At 38.8% G+C, this 18371-nt stretch overlaps 2 protein-coding genes across 5 annotated transcripts in view; both read right to left on the reverse strand.

Moving 5' to 3' along the window:
- The window catches only part of usp13 (ubiquitin specific peptidase 13), a 72408-nt gene extending 71690 nt beyond the window's left edge, over positions 1–718 (reverse strand). For 3 of the 4 annotated variants that reach the window (XM_057841577.1, XM_057841576.1, XM_057841574.1), the window contains exon 1: positions 276–718. In XM_057841577.1, coding sequence (XP_057697560.1) covers positions 276–386 — 111 coding nt within the window. In that variant the 5' untranslated portion in view covers positions 387–718. The remainder of the gene's footprint in view (positions 1–275) is intronic. The other variant, XM_057841578.1, reaches the window with a different exon arrangement.
- A 4148-nt stretch (positions 719–4866) lies between these two features.
- ndufb5 (NADH:ubiquinone oxidoreductase subunit B5) lies at positions 4867–17814 on the reverse strand. The gene is made up of 6 exons (XM_057842303.1): positions 17649–17814; positions 16933–17015; positions 11434–11500; positions 11298–11359; positions 8232–8338; positions 4867–5083 (listed from the first exon to the last, which is right to left on the reverse strand). Exons 1-6 carry the CDS (start codon positions 17764–17766, stop codon positions 4963–4965), a joined length of 558 nt encoding a protein of 185 aa, XP_057698286.1. The 5' UTR covers positions 17767–17814; the 3' UTR covers positions 4867–4962.
- Between the last annotated feature and the right edge of the window lie 557 nt (positions 17815–18371).

Consider the following 18371-nt stretch of genomic DNA (forward strand, 5'->3'; position numbering starts at 1 on the left):
GTTACTGCCACATTGTTTTACATTTATGATCTTGAACTGTTTTATTCCATCGGAGGATTTACTGTGATTGTCAGCAGTTCGCTCCTATGGTAAACAGGTAGCGCCTCGTACTCCATTCAGCACCCAGATTGAGGCGCTCATGTGCGGCCTGGGCTTGTCAAGAAATGCCAATCCATCCATTCACAAGTCTCCAACTTGTCAACATCCTCTCAGGTTTAGCAATGAAAATATGGCAGGTTCACCTTTCCCTCCCCCCGAATAACGCGCACACTTACCGGGGAATCGAAGGAGAAAGCGCACTCGCTCTTGAACACTCTGTCACCGGTCTTTGGCACTCTGATGGTGGGCATGTAAGGGACCAGCAGTTCGCCGAGGTCTGTAGCCATGTTGGCATTCCCGCTCCTCGCAGCACAGTGCAGGGCAGCCACCGGAGCCGCTCGCTCTCACAGGCGACGGAGGCTATTTTTAAAGTGGCCAACCAACACTACATTCCTCCGGCCATTGGAGGGAGGGAAGAAAAAAGGAGCGTAGAGGGCGGGGGCCTGACGCCAGGAAACGTCAAAAAAACTGTAAATGACTGATTAGAAAGAGGCTGAATGCTATGCTAAAACACGGCGGGTTCTTTTGTTTATTTTCCTGCGTGACATCGCATCGCGTGGGATATATTTCAGCACGGGAGCCACTCCCACGTCTGGAGGTGATGCACACATACGCCCACGCTTACTACTACACCGCGTGACCACCTCTACGGTCGATGGTAACAGACATGGGAGGGCCATCAGGGGCCGTGCCCGAAAATACTAGTGTTTCATAGACTGAAATATTTGTTGTTGTTGTTGTTGTTGTTTTTTTTTTTTGCAAGTCCTTTTTTGTGACAAGTTGATTAAACTGAGCTGTGAATATTCCACCAAGATCACCTATTCGTGTTTGTAACCCCCCTCCCACACACACACACACACACACACACACACCCTGGTCCCTGACTGGTGTCTTCCTTGTGTCTTTCAAACAGCAATGTTCACTGTACGGTGGCCGGGGCGCGTTGGGAGTGAAGGAAGCAAGGGCGTAGATTTGCATAGGGACCGCAGGGACATAAAACTACCAATTTTTCAGGATGCTCAAATGATCCCCACCAACTTTTAAGCAAACTTATTTGCATTATATAATGACTTCAGTTATATAGGTCATTTAGATTGTCTTCCTATACATATCTTGTAAGGATAGAATTAGGGCTGTCCCAAACGACTAATTTTCTCCCGATTAGTCAGCCGACTATTTTTACGATTAGTCGACTAATCTAATAATTTAAAAAATTATTATTTTTTTTTTTACTAATTTAGCAATGAAATTTTTGTTGACGCTTATCAATTCGCAAAAAACATATTGGAACACTCAAATCATTTATTAAAGTACAAATAAACACGTAAATAACAATAATAAATCACAAATAAACAATGAGTTCAAATGCTGATAGAATTAACTAGTGTAGCATCCCGATTGAAAAGATGGTCTCTTAAACTGATGGTTTACAACTTTTATTCCATCCTTGATGTAAACACACCGTAAGAGCTACGGTGCACACAAATAAAGCAACACAATTAGAAATTAACAAAAACTTTCCACTTTTTTCCTTTTAAACCTTATTTATATATCAATGAATTGCCTATATGAATTGCCTTTACCTTATTACCTTATCATTGACAATCTCTCCCTTGAGTGCAATCACTGTATATACTGTATATATTTATGACCTTTTAACCTTATATAATTTTCTATACCATAAAATAAACCATAACATGAAATAAATCTTTCAATTAGCATTAAGAACAATACTAATAGCACTTATAGGCCCATTGTCAATGAAACATTATTATTTAGTAAGGCGACAGCACCCTCTGGTGTACAAAAAATGGAGAATAAAAAAATAATAATTACAAACTGCGTGAAGGCGTTTGAGGTGTTTATTCACGGCCGACGTGCAGCCAAGCTTGGCACTGAAGAGACAGGACAGAAGAGTGTACTCTCCTTAGTTTCTTTGAAATAAGTCAATGTTTTGGACACTCTGGTGCGCTTTTTTTGGCTTTGTGCCGCTTTCCCCGCTTGCAAACAGAGCATCCGACATTCTAACTTTCCACGCATATATTTTTTTAACCCTTCATTAACCGTAGATCGGGATGTTGTGCTCGTCGACGGATTTACGTCATCGATGACGTCGACTATGTCGACTAGTCGGGACAGCTCTAGATAGAATTGATCCTACCATTACTAAGTGAATTACAGTACTTTACACTGACCCCTTTCCACTCGCTGAATGTGACAGTCCATTTTTCCACTAAAACGCACGTTTGATTGGCTGATGACTTGATCCCCAGCCCACACACCCATTCACAGCCGACAGAAATACAACATGCCGCCTGCCACGCCCCCTTCAAAGACGAGGCATTTTGGAAGTTTTTTTCCGCCAGCTGCAGCCACTGTAAGTAATGTAAAAAGACGTTAATGTTGTGGAGGTCGGGAACACCCCACTAATTTTGCTATTGCTACAGTGCTTCAAGTGGATTTTACTCACCCAGATTTCTTGAAATAAGAAAAAAAGCTAGCTGAAAATAAGCTTAACAGACTAATTTTGAGCAAAAAGTTAGTATATTTAATCTTTAAAAAAAAAAAAACTTGTCAGAAATGTTCTTAATTCAAGAATGTTTCAAAACATTCTTTGAAATAATTTTTTTCTTGATTTAGGTGAAAAATGACCAACTTTTAGATGTATGGGCTCAATACGAACAAATAGTAATATTTTACTTAAAGTAAGTGGAAGAATTAATCCGTTAACTAGCCTTTAACACTCAAAAAAGATGGAGAAAATTATATGACTAGATTTAACAAAAAATATCCGATTAAGACGTTATAAATTTGCAGTGTGAAAGTTACTATAGGTCAATACAGATTAATTTTGCATTAAACATTAAGCCTATCAATTAATTAGGTTCATTTTGGTGAGAAATATAGCCCTGACCCCCATTCACCAAATATGTTTGGTCCTATTAATGTACCGTCCCTAGCAAAAAGTGTACATGCAGGTTATGCTGTTATATCGCCCCTACCAATATTAAGACCAAACCTACGCCCTTGGATGGAAGACAACAGTCTGATCAGTATTCGTACCTAATGTATTGTCATAAACCTGCATCACAGTTGACAATTCAATAAATTCATCATTGTGCCACAAGAGGGTACTGTTGATGTGTCTAATTAAAGGTGGAAGATTACACTTCTGATAATCGTACCATTCCCACACAATACTGGTTAGATACTACTGTTTTTTAAACATTATTATTGCTTCTTGGATGTGAATTCCACCATTGCTCCTTTTCACTGGCACTTATCAGGGTTAACGGTCCAGCAATCACATAGTCACATCTTGGCCACTCATAGAAATCATCAATGATGGTGACCTGTTCCTTGCCATTCCACCAGTCACCGATTCTCATGAAGAAACAGCTTTTAGGTGTAGGTGTATCTTGATTTGCCAACTCCGGGGTGGAAGGGGCGTCCTATGAATACTGTTCAAGGGTCAGCCAGCAACTTCACCAGACGCAGTCCTCAACTCGACGTGGGATGGCAGCTGTTCAAAATCTTGGAACAGTGGGTTACTAATATAATTCTAGCAACACAAATGAAATTTGAGGTTTTTGTTCTTCTGTGTAAAGTACCCTGATATTCAACTGAAGACTGTTCCACAATGGCCATTTGTGAAACTGGGTCACTTTTTATAGGGTGTCATCTGTGTCCCCAGTATAAATTAAGCCAGAGTTCCCCAAACTATTCCACATCGGGCCGCAATGGGTGCTGGATTTCTTTCCAACAAAACGGGACAACACCTTTGCACCAATCTGGTGTCTCACAAGTGTAATCAGTTGTTCGTAATCAGGTGCTGCTTCTTTTAGCAGAGACCTCATTGGTTAAATGACCTGCTCGATCGGTAGGAACAAAAACCAGGACCCAAATTGGCCTTTGAGGATCAATTTGGGCATCCCTGCATTTTCGCTTAAGTTGGACAAGTACTCATTCTACTAATTTTTAGTGTACTGTATTACCAAATACCGTCTAATATAAATTCAAGGGTACAGGAACCTAAATGTTTTGTTTTTTGTTTAATTTAATTTACTTCCGGTAAAAAGTTCTGGAAATTTTTCTGTCCCCAGTGTGTTTCATTCAAATTCAGTCCAGAAAAAAATACAAGTACAAAAAAATTTAAAAAAAAAATAATTTTCATGATGTGATTGTCCTAGATAAACTATCTTTCGTTAAAAAAAATTAAAAAAAGAAAAAAAGTTTTCTGTTCGTCCCGTGTCACTGTAAACTCTTATGTTAGTGTGTGATCATACGTAATCCAAAAGGTTTATTTGTAAAATTAAGAATTTTCGCATCAAATTTTCAAAATCATGTTAGCCATTATGCTAGCAAAAGCTAGGCTGAGCCCTAACAGTAGCACAAAATGTTAGTGTCCACCCATTTACATCCAAATGGCACTTTATAAAAACCCTTCTATAAAAATAAATGGCCATATCAAAGTAGATTTATTTCCAAACCTGTTGTGGGTTTAGGTTAGGCCTGAACGATATTGGGGGAAACTATCATTGCGATTTTTTTTTTTTTTTTTTTTAGGCGATATACTGCGATAATCAAACTAGAAGAATTTTCACCAGATAACTTCAAGAGCTGTTTGGGAAAGGCCTGAATGATATTAGAAAAAAAAATATCATTGCGATATATATTGCCACACTCCCTTTTCACCTTTTCTTACCTACATGTGTTATTAGTCTTCACCTACTGAAGACAAAGAATCCTACCATTCACACAAACACATAAGGTAAACATAGATATTTTTTATTTAAGCATGAAGGAGGGGAAAATGTACAAACAGCTCGCCAAACCAGCACAACGGACTGACAATGATCTAATTCAGTTATCAGGTGTTGCTTTAGGGCTGGAGTCAATTAGGTTCTTGTCGAGAGTCTCTATCTGAAACCAGGGGCCGTCTCCTCTCCGGCGCATGTGTCGGCGCACCTCCAGCTGTGCCAGCCTATTGAGCAAAGACAAACAGGACGTGCCATCAATGAAAAGTCATTGACAAAGTCCAAAGTCAAATACCTGACTAGGTGCTGCAATGGAAAATGGTCAAGCCACTTAGTAGTACAGTATAAGCAATACTACTACCGTAATAAAATTCAAATTACACAAATATACAGTACCGTAATTTTCGGACTATAAGCCGCTACTTTTTTCCTTCATTTTGATACCTGTGGCTTATAGTCCAGTACGGCTTATTTGTTGATTTTTTTAGGTAACACATTATTTGACAGCGGTGTCATAAGACTGTCATAAGATCATCAAAATTATGACATGACACTATCATGGACATTACTGAATGCTTATGTCATTAAGTGTCATTTGGCAAATTATGTCACTAACTCAATTTTTGTCCATCTTGGATGTTTTGCATCCATTCAAAAGTGAGATCATTTGCCGGATAACACTTGACATCTGTTATAAGCATTCATGAATGCTCAGGACAGAGACATGTCATAATTATGATTGTGTAATGACAGTTTTATGGCACCACTGTCAAATAAAGTGTTAGCAAATACCATGACTAGCAATTGATGAAACAACTGGAACAGTAACTGAAGAAATATTTAGCACAGAAAATTATTTTTGATTGTTATTTACATCTGTAGCGGTGCAATGCATGCTAAGAGGCATGTTGGACGACAACAGTGTTGACAGCAGATGGCAGCAGAGGTTGACTGTCTCCCCCAAGGGAGCAGTGATGGCCAAATGAAGCTTCTTGAAGCAATAAAGCTTTGCAGCCAATTGGTTCAAAGCTTCATGGTGCTTCATTTGGTCTTTTGACAGTCGTATGATGCCGCTGTCAAATAAAGTTTTACCGGTGAATATCTTTTGGTGTAAATATCCCATGATACAGTGAGGACAGCTGCGGCCTATAGTCCAGTGCAGCTTATCTATGAACAAATGCCGTTTTCGTGCCAAATTTGGTGGGCTGCGGCTTGTAGTCAGGTGCGCCTTACAGTGCGAAAATTAGGGTAATTTTCAAAACACTTGTAATCAAAAAGAATAAAACACAGATCCTGCTTACTAAGCCTGAACGATATATCGTTTAAATATCGCCATCGCGATGTGTGCGTGCGCGATAGTCCCATCGCAAGGACGTGCGATAGTTTTTTTTTTTTTAATCCACATACACCCTGCTTTCTGCTCTGCGCAGAGCCTCACACGCTCTTTGAACCTCACAGTCACTGCAGCACTTGCTTATTAAAGTTAACGATGCTGGTATCTTTGATCTTGCCAAAGAAGCAGCTGTCAATCATCGTTTAACTTGTAAAACAGTTTCTGCAAGGAAGCCGCTTTGGAATGAATGAATATGTGTGTGTGTGTGTGTGGAGACGTTTGAGACATATAAATTAAATGCCAGAAATGATCATGAGTAGTTTGTAATTTCTACATGTCCAACAAGAGTCACAGCTAAGGTACATAAACAGAAGTATTTAATAAAGCCAAGCATTTTTCGACTACAGTACTTTATTCTTGTTCAAAAATGATTTGGTTGGACAGTTATGTTTAAAACTGATCATAATTATTACATTTGAAGTGCTTAAAACCATTTATTAATATATATACATTATATACTGTATAAATATAAATATATATATATATATTTTTTTTTTTTTTTTTTTTTTTTATCGTACTTTGGGGAAAAGGTGAGAAAAAAAACATGCCTTATATGTATCTCTTTCCAATGCTAAATCTGATTAAATACATTGAGCACACACACAAAAAAAAAAAAAAATTGGGGGGACGGGGTGCGCAACTTCACGGTTTTTCACTTATCGCGGCAGTTTCTGGTCCCCATTAACCGCGAAAAACAAGGGATCACTGTACACTGGTCATTGAGAGTCATCCAAAGTCTTTCCAAACAGCTATTCAAGTCATCTAGTGAAAATTTCTTTAAAAAAAAATTTTTTTTTTAATTTTAATATTGCAATATAATATCGCAAACCCCCCAAAAAATCACAGCAATAGTTTTTTCCAATATCGTTCAGGCCTACTGCTTACACAATTAAATTTATTAATTTCTGTGTGGCGCTTTAACTTGAGAAAATCCACCAATAAAGCTTTTGAAAACCGTCCTTAAGGAAAAAAAATGATTCACTGAGGCATTTCATTTGTAAAATACATGTTACAATCTTTGTCATTGGGATTGTTTTTCTCTTTAGCACAGGACTTCTTTTTTCTTCTTTCTTTCAGAAAGAAAGCTGACCAATACGCGGGGTCTGAAAGGCAAATTGTTGTTGAATTATCTTTAAATACCCGCTACTTTTTGAGCAGAATTCTAGCTTTGTATAGGCTAGTGTTCCCATTGTTGAAAGCAAAAAGGTTTGTAAAAAAACAACTAGCACATTTAGATTTTGCATTTTCTTTTCTTACTGTACTACCGAAAATGAACCGAACCGTGACGTCAAAACCGAGGTACGTACCGAACCGAGATTTTTGTGTACCGTTACACCCCTAATAAATTATAATGGTACCAGCAGTATTTATTAAGGATTTAGTGTAGGGTTTCGGGCTGTGGAACAAATTCATGGAATTATAATGTATTCTTATGGGAAAATCTTGCTCGATAAACGACCATTTCGACTTACAAACAAGGTTTTGGAATGAATTAACTTCGTATGTAGAGGTACCACTGTACATCCAGCAATATCTTCAAAACAACACAAGGTGGAAGGTAGGACTTGGCCTATGGAAAAGTATTTTCCTCTGAATCAACTTTTTGCAGGTGCAATACTTAATGCATTATCAACTTAAGGAACAGCTATTTTGGTAATGTAACAGACGAAACCAGTAAATGTATTGTAATGTATTGTTTGTGCATTTTCTGCATTGTCAATTAAAAAATATTTGCCATTTTGAATAAGGATTTTATTTTGTTCTACTTATTTCATCTAATTCACTGTTGATTATAAAATGATAATAATCAACTGATTAAAATAACAGTTAAATGCACCCAAAATAAATATTCATCAAGATGCTCCTGTCTTGTGTTATTTTTTAGGAAAGCAGAGTACACAAATAGTTAATACATGCAATCGAGATGACTATTGCACCATTTGGGAAAAAATTAAAAACGATACGATATCACTTTCACTTACCTCATGTCTGCCTTCTCTTTTTCTATTTGGATCGCAGCCATCATCTTTTCGTAGTCCTTCACTGGAGAATCAAATACATTTCTGGTAATCCACCTAGTGATGGGGTGCTGCAGTAGCATGGGAAAGAATACATACAAGATATTTGAATTGAATGGTGTCCTTTCAATTATCAAAAGAAGTATTTTCTTTGGCTTCTTTTGATGTTACAACAAGGAAAGAAGCTAACCACAAATTAGGAAGTCAAAATAATCTCAACACAGTTGTTAATGTTATGACAGCAAGTCGATATCAATTATAAAAGAAAAAATGTAAACTGCAAAGTCAGACGAGTTTAACGTAAATGTGAAAACTCATCTTCCAGGCAGAGGCAAAAATCTTCCATTACACATATTTACTGTGACATCAAATTTAATAGTGTGTGGTAAGTACCGTAATTCCCCAAATATAACGCGCACTTTACCTCACAAAATGCACTTGTAAAATCATGGTTGCGCATTTAACACAAGTAAAGGGATCAGGACAGAAAGATTCATCGTGATTCATGTTCCAGTGTCAGCATGGACCAGCACAATATTACCTGATCCGAACGACAATGATATAATAGTCAACTTTCATGTTGTAAATAATTGTTTTCAGGATATTTTTCATATCTAATGAAATTCAAATGCTTTTGTTATACTATTCGTCTATTATTTACATTTTTCTTACTTTGTTATCGCAACATGACGGCTCATTGACACAGCCTTATTGTCTCGAAGAGCTTGTATACGGCGATCCGTTTTGTTTAAATTGTTACCACTCTGCAGTTTTGGTAAGTTGCGGTGCTTTCAACTCCGGACCGTGGTCGGGAGTGGACCGGCGATTTATGTGGCTTGTTTGTCGTCGATTCGTCCAGTGCTTCCTTCAGGAAGGTGGTGAGACGTATAAAAACACTTAGAGGTGTTGGATGGCTTTGCTGGATACTTTATTAACAAAAAAATTAAACCAGTGGGGGACACAGCTGATTAACACCACGCAACTCTCCGCGACACCTGCTCTCTCTCTCTCCCCCCCTTCGCTCGCCCGCTTCTTCCACGCTAAATTGGCAATGCCGGTCATATTGAAACGAGACTGTGGCCCCTTGGGGATGCCAATAACAAAATGTTGACCGCTTACTTTGTGAAAATTATTATACTGTGAGCAATTTTACCACAGAAAATTATGCTCAAATTAGAGTGCGCTTTATACACGAGTACAAGAATTTTCCCTAGATTTTACAGGTAAATTTTGGGTGCGCGTTATACACAGGTGCCAATGCTTAATTTGTAAATCATAAGGTGCGGGAACGCAAAGTACTTATGACAGCGCAGGGATGACGAGACTGGCACAGGTCCCGGAACGCACGCAGAAAATGGTGCTGAAAACAAGACGCAAATGCCCACTTGCCATGCTGTGGGACTTACAAGCCTCAATTTCAGATAATATCCATGGTATAAATGTTATGACAATAATCTACAATTATTCTGGCTATACTCTGCACAGCACGGGTAATTGCCCACATAACCATAGGTGGCATTTACAGTTCACAGTCAGCAAAAAGTTTCTCAACAGGTCTAAAAAAAAAATATACATTAAAAAAAAAAAAAAAATCAGATGTTACAATAATTAACACAAATCTCCCATTATTATTATTTATTATAATAACGTGTAGTTTTGAGGAAGCTCTCTGATTGGTCAGTTGCCTTGTAATAATCACGATATAACATGGCTAGGGCCTCATCACCAAATGTATCACTATGCCGTTATATTTGTGCCTTGAGTATGGTTTACAAACGTATTTATCCGTTAATTCATTATACTTCTCAAATTATTTATTCCAATAACACAGTTATAATTATCGGATAGGCCCAGCCGCCTATGTAAGCAAAAAAATTGAAAATAATTCAAAACGGTGTCGCCTACTTTATTGCATTCACCTTGAACTGAGCTGCTGTCCATCCCTAACCTGTCGGTGGGTGTCCCACATTCTTCTCCGCTCAGTGCGCTCTCCTCTCAGTCTGAATATTCCTGTAAGCAAGCTGATGTCGTAGTTCCCACCTTTTGCTCCGGTGTAGCTTTTCTGACTCATTTTGAACCATCTTCCTTCTTTTTGAAAAAGGACAGTAAATGCAACTGTCTTTTTGGCATGTTGAAATACAATTTGACCCTGGCTGCTTGCTCCCGAGATGCCTCAAATTTACGAAGTTTTTTTTTTTTTGTTTTTACATCAGGGGCGTGATTTGTTGGTCCAGCTTTTCAATGCATCAACAAATCTCTGACTCTTTCAAATGACGTTAATTTTTTTACAAACAACATCATTACCGGCATCCCCAAGGGGCTGATGTTCCATTTCAGTGTGACCAACATTGCCAATTTTGCGTAGAAGAAGAAGTGGGCAAGCGTAAGGGGCAGTGAGAGGAAGTGAAAAGGAGAATTGCTCGAGGGCGCATTGTTGACTTACTGACTGTCCCCCCGCTGGTTTATGTTAAGTTAATAAAAGTCTCCGTGCAACAGCCATCCGAGGCATCTCTATGTTTTTATACACTACACCACGCCATCCGAGGCATCTCTATGTTTTTATACACTACACCACCTCCCCTAAGGAAGAACCGGACATAGAAGTGACGACGAACGAGCCACGAAAATCGCCGATCCACATATTATTATTATTTTCTATACACGAGAGGTGCCGGATCGGCCCGAATAAGTCCTAGAACACAGGTAGACCAAAATCAAGAGGTGGCAGATCTTGTTCCGGCAGGATCCGGCACAAATTAACCCCTGACGGGTGCGCAATATATTTGGGGAATTGCGGTAGTCCTTTCTATAAAGTGGTTTAGAATATAATTCTAATCCCATATGCATCAACAAAGACTGTGCATTCACCTATACTGTACATTAGTAAATTAACCACTTGTATGTCAGCTCATAATGTTCAAATGTTATTAGAAACAATGCATGTGCTTTAACTGGTAAAAATGTTTTGACTTCGAATTATAGGCTCACCAGGCCCCTGTATTTAATTGCATTGAAGAAGTAGCTACTTACCTTGTAGTACTCCCAGTGCTCAGGTTCATATCCCTCGGGAGTTTCTACCAGCTCCGCTTCACCTTCACAACATAAACATTCTTGATTTACAGCCCATGATGAAAGTACAGTTAATTCAAGGTGTTAGATTACTCACCAATGAATAGATTCACAGACGTGACAATTATAGCCACTGGAATTCCAGTCAGAAGGATGTAGAATTGCTAAAAGGAAAGGGAAGAATAGTCACTTGTTGTCTCCCTTCTGGATGTAGTCTCCAAAAGTCTCAAATATAACCAAAGGAAGTCAAAATATTGGTTGTTCATCACTTTTCATCATTTGTTCATCATTTTTGTTGATCTGTTTTTCAACAGTAAGTCACTTAAGACATGAAGTTGGTAACACCCTCTCACTCTCCCAATTGTGTGAACAATGTATGTTAAAGTGCCTGTGACACGAAAAAGCATGTTTATTTCATAATACACGCGGTATTTTATGCTCCTGAATGATATGGACCGCTTGGATGTGTGTGGAAGCGATCGCTATATTTATTTAGTTTTTTGAATCCCGCGCCAGGAAAATGAGTGACTTCCGGCTTTGGTCTTGCATTAAGGAGGAGGGCGCTGTGACGTGTACGGTAGAAGACGTCCTCTTCACGCTACAGTGTACTGTTGTGTATGAGGACGAAGGATTCATCTGATTTTGCGGATTAATACGTTTATTTTTCGCATCACGCCAGCCAAACGGCTGCGGAAAAATCATTCTGTATGAGGGAGAGGCGTACGCGCCTTTTTGGAGTTTCAAAAGGTTCCCATTCACCGTGGATATTTACTGTGGGAACATTGGACTTACGATGAAGTGAGTAAACATCTTGTTTTGTATTATGTCAAATACCAATACAGCGATTACAAAGTAAACACTACAAACTTCCTTTAAATGAAGGACTACTTACGTTTGATCATTGATAGGCATGTAAAAAGCTCTCCTAATGCATTAGCAGCAGCACGTTAGCTGCGTTAGCTCCAGCCACCCTCCTCCGGGGAACGAACTGTAAATTGCTCTCCGCCGGGCGGTTTGCCGATCCGATAAGACATTCGACAACCGGGTCGTCATGTCAAATAATCCAGGATAGCTATGTGTGATTTTCCGCTTTGAAGACTTTGAAACATCACTCGGTTCGGGTTAGCATGTCGGCTAGCTGTCACGCCTTCTGGTTTGTTTACATTTTCCGAAGCCGGGGAAGGGAAATGACATATGTCCGATTTAGGTGTCATAAAATATCGTTCGGGAGGTGCGACAGTAAAGGTGAAGTCGACAGTTTTGACCATTATGGAGTAATTTTGCCATGTCGTCCTGAATAAATGCATTTTTATTATTTCATATTCCATTCAGCACAAGACTGTTATTTGTCATGACCATGCCATTAATTTAGCAATTGGGGAAAATACTTGCATAAAAAGAGTATCCTGTAAAAATATTGAGGTAAAGAGACAGAAACAATGACATTTTGCCGCTCTCTTGGTCGCGTTTTCCTCGTTGTGAATAGTTCCCCCTCAACGGGCTGACTGGTCCTTCTCAAGCCATTTATATAGCTATTGGGGGAAAATACTTGGGTAAAAAGAATATCCTGTAAAAATATTGGAGTAGAGAGACTGAAACAATGACATTTTGCAGCTTTCTTCGTCGCGTTTTCCTCGTTCTGAATAATTGCCCCTCAATGGGCTGAATAGTAAAATCGATGAGCCAAGTCTACCGCTGACGTCATCCACCTGTTGGGGACACTAAAGCCCTATAATGGTAGGCGTGGCTAACCGGCAGATTAAAAGACTAATTTCTCGTCATCTGTGCTTTGCTAAATTGTTGTATATAGTCGAATCGTCTCAAAATATGATTCTAATTCACATAATAATGACATTTTAGACTTTTTTTCTCGTGTCATATGCTCTTTAAGGCCATGTTTACACGACAATGATCTTACACAATAATGCAAAAGTGGTGTTTTGCCGTTATTTCAGTTTCGCATGTACACGACCATTATGTGTCGGGAAAACTTTGTGCACACGGAAACGCAAAAGTGCATGAAACCTATTATGCATTCCCAATGTTTAGGTGTCAGCACCACCAAAACTTAATTCCTGCACATAACCCTTCCTCTTTGCCGTTTCCTCTTTTGTCCTGGTCAAATAATAACATAGCAAAGCGCATCAGACAGAGTAATAAATGTGTTTCTGTAATTAGAGAAGTGAATAGTTGGCTGGATTCTTGATAATTTTGAACGCAGTTAGGTCGTGTAAAAGGTTGCTATTTGAAGACGTTTTCATACACTGTCGGACTGTCTGCGTGCACTGACGTCATCAGTATCTTCACTGACAGACATATTGGAGCATTATCACTACCTACTAAGCCTGAACGATATATCGTTTAAACATCGCCATCGCGATCCACAAACCTTTGATCTGCTTCATTCGCTCGCACAGCCTCTCTCACCCCCTTTCCCAGCTCCCAGTCACTGCGGCACTTGCTTATTAAAGTTAACGATGGCTTTGATCTGGTCAAAGAAGCCGGGCAGCAATCTGTCAATCATCGTTTAACTTGTTAAACAGTCTGCAAAGAAGCGCGGGCTGAAATGAATGTGTGTGTCTGTTGGGGGAGAATGTGGAGACGTTCGAGACATAAAATAAACACCAGAAGTGATTTCGATGAGTTTGTAATTCCTACATGTCACTCCAAGAGTCACAGCCATGTTAGGTAAACAGAAGCATTTAATAAAGCCAAACATTTTTCTACTACAGTACTTTATTCTTGTTTAAAAATGATTCAGTGGGACAGCTATGTTTAAAACTGATAATAATTATTACATTTGAGGTGCTTAAAAAGCATTTATTAAAATAAACATATATATATATATATATATATATATATATATATATATATATACACATTTTTCAAAATCATACTTTGGGGGGGAAAAAGTGAGAAAAACATGTCTTGTATGTATCTCTTTCCAGTGCTAGATCTGAATAAATACATTGAGCAAACACACACACACACACACACAAAAAATGGGGGGTGTGCTACTTCACTATCTCGGCGGGTTCTGGTCCCTATTAACCGCGAAAAACGATGGAATACTGTACACTGAGGTCATGATGAGTCATCCAAAGTCTTTCCAAACAGCTATTTAAGTCATCTTGTAAAAATTTCTTAAAATATATATATATATATATATATATATATATATATTTTTTTTTTTTTTTTCTTTTTCTTTTCTTTTTGTATTTTTTTTTTTTAATATCGCAATATAATATCACAAACCCCCCCAAAATCGCAGCATTAGTTTTTTCCGATATCGTTCAGGCCTACCGTACAACTTGACAGGTATGAATTATAGTGGACCGTCACAGTTAGGTAGTAGCACTCTGTAGCACGGGACGTCCAACTATCAGTGGTCACGCTTAAGCCTGTCGCAATATGCAATAATTCCATTTATCGCACGGTAAATAAAAATGAAGGCGATAATTTTTCCGCTGCGATTTATCGCCTCGCGTGCACCTACGTGCGCGCGTGCTGCTGACGTGCTTTTAAAAGTTCGGCTTCCTTGTTACCAACTACGCAAAATGCATTTTAGTTCTGTTTTTAGTTTAGTGCAGTTTAAGTTTAGTGCAGGTGGAGAAAAAAAAAAAAAAAAAGAAAAGGTGACGCTTACCATTGAAATGAAGACATTAATGATAGCAAACTATAAGTGTGCATCCATGAACTGGGTCATAGATGCCGATATCGGCCGGCGGTCCCCCTCGGGTTCGCCAGTCTTTATAAGTTAAGGTGACAGTTCTTATTGTGGTAACATCGCCTAAGAAATCGCCAGCTTCGTCAGGTTTCAAATCATTTATTCCATCAACTCGCCGAGTGTCCACTGCTGTTGACGCCAGGATTGAAACAGAAAGTAAAATAGCGCGCTCCTGCTCACCATCAGCCCCGCGGTGCGTTCAGGTACACAAAAAAAGTCCGCCACATTACGCGGTGCGTTCAGGTACACTAAAAAAAACGTCCGCCACATTAGAAGCCGATTCGTTACATAATTACAGGTACTGTACTGTATTATTGTTATTCTGATTTTTATTCATATTTTATTTGTTTTGCTCTTTGTAATTGCTATTTGCAATTGTAACAGCAGTATTTATTTAGGATGTAGTGTGGGTTTTTGGGCTCTGGAACGAATTTTTGGAATTATAATGTATTCTTATGAGAAAATCCTGCTTGACATACGACCATTTCGACTTACAAACAAGCTCCTGGAACGAATTAACTCCGTATGTAGAGGTACCACTGTATTACACATTAAACGCCATAGCAGAAGCTATGAGGGGAAACGTTTTCATTTGCCTAGATGCTTAAATTATTAAGTGGAATTTTATTTTTCTTAAAAAACACATTTTATTTCTTCTGTGTTTCTGTGCAGTATTAATATTGTTGTCTTTTCCTAAAAAGTATTTTTGAATTTAAGAGTAAACATTTATTGCATTTAAATGGGTGTACATGATCTATTAATATATACTGTATTCTCACAGTGTTATTGTAATTTTTTTTTCTAATTGGGGGGTGCAATAATATCGCATATCGCAATAATTTATGAAATAAATTATCGCACACTAAAATTTGTTATCGCGACAGGCCTAGTCACGCTGGCTTTGCGTGCCATTTCATAAATGTCGGGGATTACGTTGTTGGAGAAATATGTCCGCGAGGGAACAATGTAACGCGGGTATAGCGTTGCAAATAAATTAACGAAGCCCGCCGTGTGTTTTCACTGGCATCATCTTCCTGGGTTGTCCTGCTCTGAAAAAGTGATATCTGCGGGTGATGCCGGCTGAGGTGCCGGAGTCATGTTATAAAAGTGTTGACATTAGCATAGGGAACAAGCGCTGAGCAATGCTTGCAATTTTTTTATTTTCAATATTTTCTCTCCCTCCGCATTGTAGTCCACGGAGAAACTGAAATGTTGCCACACCGCAGATTTGAAAGAAGCCGGTGCTTCCTCAAAATTTGGTCTCTCCACTCCCCATAGCTATTTGTTTTCTTTCTCGTTTCACTTTCACTTCGCTCGTAAGCGATAGAGGGCGTTACTCCGCTTCTATTACACAGGTGCTTGACAGCGATCGGACATTTACTTGCGGGGCGAGAATTTCTCCACAGCGGTGCTTCACGTCACACACACGCACACAGAGCTCGATCAATTCATTCCACAAGCGTTCGGAATACATTAATTGCAAAACCAAAAAGGCGCGGTTCATAAAGGCGTATTGAACCGTACAGGGCGAACCATACGGTTCGGCTTTGAACGGCAAACCGTTGCACTGCTACTACCTACTGTTGTGGAGATAGAAGTCAGTTTAGCATTGTCAACAGCTTAGACGGCGACGACAGGCGTTGTCAAGATTTCCACTCTGGAGGGAGTTTACAAATTTCTGCGTTTTCAGCCCCCCAAAACGCTGACGCCGTGTAAACGATAAGGCTGTCTGGAAAAGTTTTTGAGCTATCACCCCCGTTGTCGTGTAAACAATTTCTAAGTGTGTTGGCTGTATTTGTTTCTCTTCTGTATATTTTGATGAAAGAATGTGAATACATGTATAGAATACTTAAAGTTCTTTCAACTCACCAACAGGCGAAGAAATCGTTTGTCATAGAACTCAGTTGGTTTGATGACAAACATTTTCTTTCCATGACCCCAACGGACAGCCACTGAACAACAAAAACTGAATTTAAAAAACTGTTGTTTTGTTTTGTTTTGCCAAAATTAGAGGGATTGGCTGTAATTAGTACTAATTAAAATGTGAGTCAGATGAAAATAGCTAGCAGTACGAGGTACTTCGAGTGGTAAGCATAACTGCTTCACACTTCTGGGGTTAGGGGTTTGAATCTCTGATTCAGCCCAAAAATTAATGTATTCTGCTTGTTCGTGGGATTTTTCTGGAAAAACAAGCTGCCTCCCACATTAAAAAAACATTACTTTTAGGAGACAAGGCTCAAGCTCATCTTTGACTTTATGATTGAAAACAAACACTATTGAAAATTAGGGGACTGGTTACAATAATGTAGTGCGCACTAACTATACTGTAATATTAATAGATATAATTCTGCAGATTTAGGCAAAAGAAAGAACATGTAATCATAAGGTAAATCAATGCCATGAAAACATCTAATGAGCACTTAATTTAGTAATACAGATTAAGTTGATAAATATTGAATGCGATGCCAACTGTGCAAAATAGCTATCATTAGCATGCTAACACAACCTATCGCAAGGTCACAAGAAGAGACGACATATCTCTGGAGTAATATTCAAACAGTTGACTCAGTCAAAGTGTCACATACCTTTTTCCGTACGCGGTATTGTACGAACAAGTAAATTTGTCGCCGCATTTCCTGATTTCACCGGAGTCAGTCTGGCTGCAATTGCAGCGACAGACCTGAGTAGACTCATACCCACCATAGCTACTGAGGGATGGCACTCCAACAAAGCGGGCTGTAATTCGCTGTTGAACGATCTGAAGCGGGAAACGCCATGATTTGTAGGGGCAAGTACTGTTCAAGGAATCTTAATCATTGTTTTCCTTTTGGGATATTTTTAAAAAGTATATACGAGTAAAATAGAGGGGGTTTTTTTCGATATTCATCATCATATACGGAAATTAAGTTGTGTGCTAAAATAATATAAGGGGGGGAAAATGCATGCTGGGTAATGTGAAACAGACTGCCGAAGATGTAGATAATAAATTAGATGTGAGCTGCACGCTGTGAGCCAAAGGTGACAAGCGTCGTCTCTTGATGGCCATTTTGCGTCGGGGCCATACGCTAAACAGCATTGCGTTCAATGAAACCTATACTTTGATTTCTTAATTTTCAATCAATTTTGAAACAGCTTTAATGTATAAAAATCTACGATGGAGTGAATTAATTGCACAACTAAAAAATATGTAACATCAAAAAATATACACAGCCAACCTGAGTCATAGCCACGTTAATGCAGTTTGTTATAAACCAGGCTGTTTTCAAATCCGCCAAGAATTCAGTGAGTTAAAAGAGTATTTTAGTGGA

The sequence above is a fragment of the Corythoichthys intestinalis genome, chromosome 7, assembly GCF_030265065.1.
Source record: "Corythoichthys intestinalis isolate RoL2023-P3 chromosome 7, ASM3026506v1, whole genome shotgun sequence".
NCBI classification, from domain to species: Eukaryota; Metazoa; Chordata; class Actinopteri; order Syngnathiformes; family Syngnathidae; genus Corythoichthys; species Corythoichthys intestinalis.

Excerpts from the sequence above, each read along its gene's own strand:
- ndufb5 (XM_057842303.1), bottom strand. The coding sequence starts at position 17,766 with ATGGTGGGTATGAGTCTACTCAGGTCTGTCGCTGCAATTGCAGCCAGA. Across the intron at positions 11,501-16,932 it reads AACGATTTCTTCGCCTGTTG|CAATTCTACATCCTTCTGAC; the intron begins GTGAGTTGAAAG and ends CTTTCCTTTTAG. Across the intron at positions 11,360-11,433 it reads GTCTGTGAATCTATTCATTG|GTGAAGCGGAGCTGGTAGAA; the intron begins GTGAGTAATCTA and ends TATGTTGTGAAG.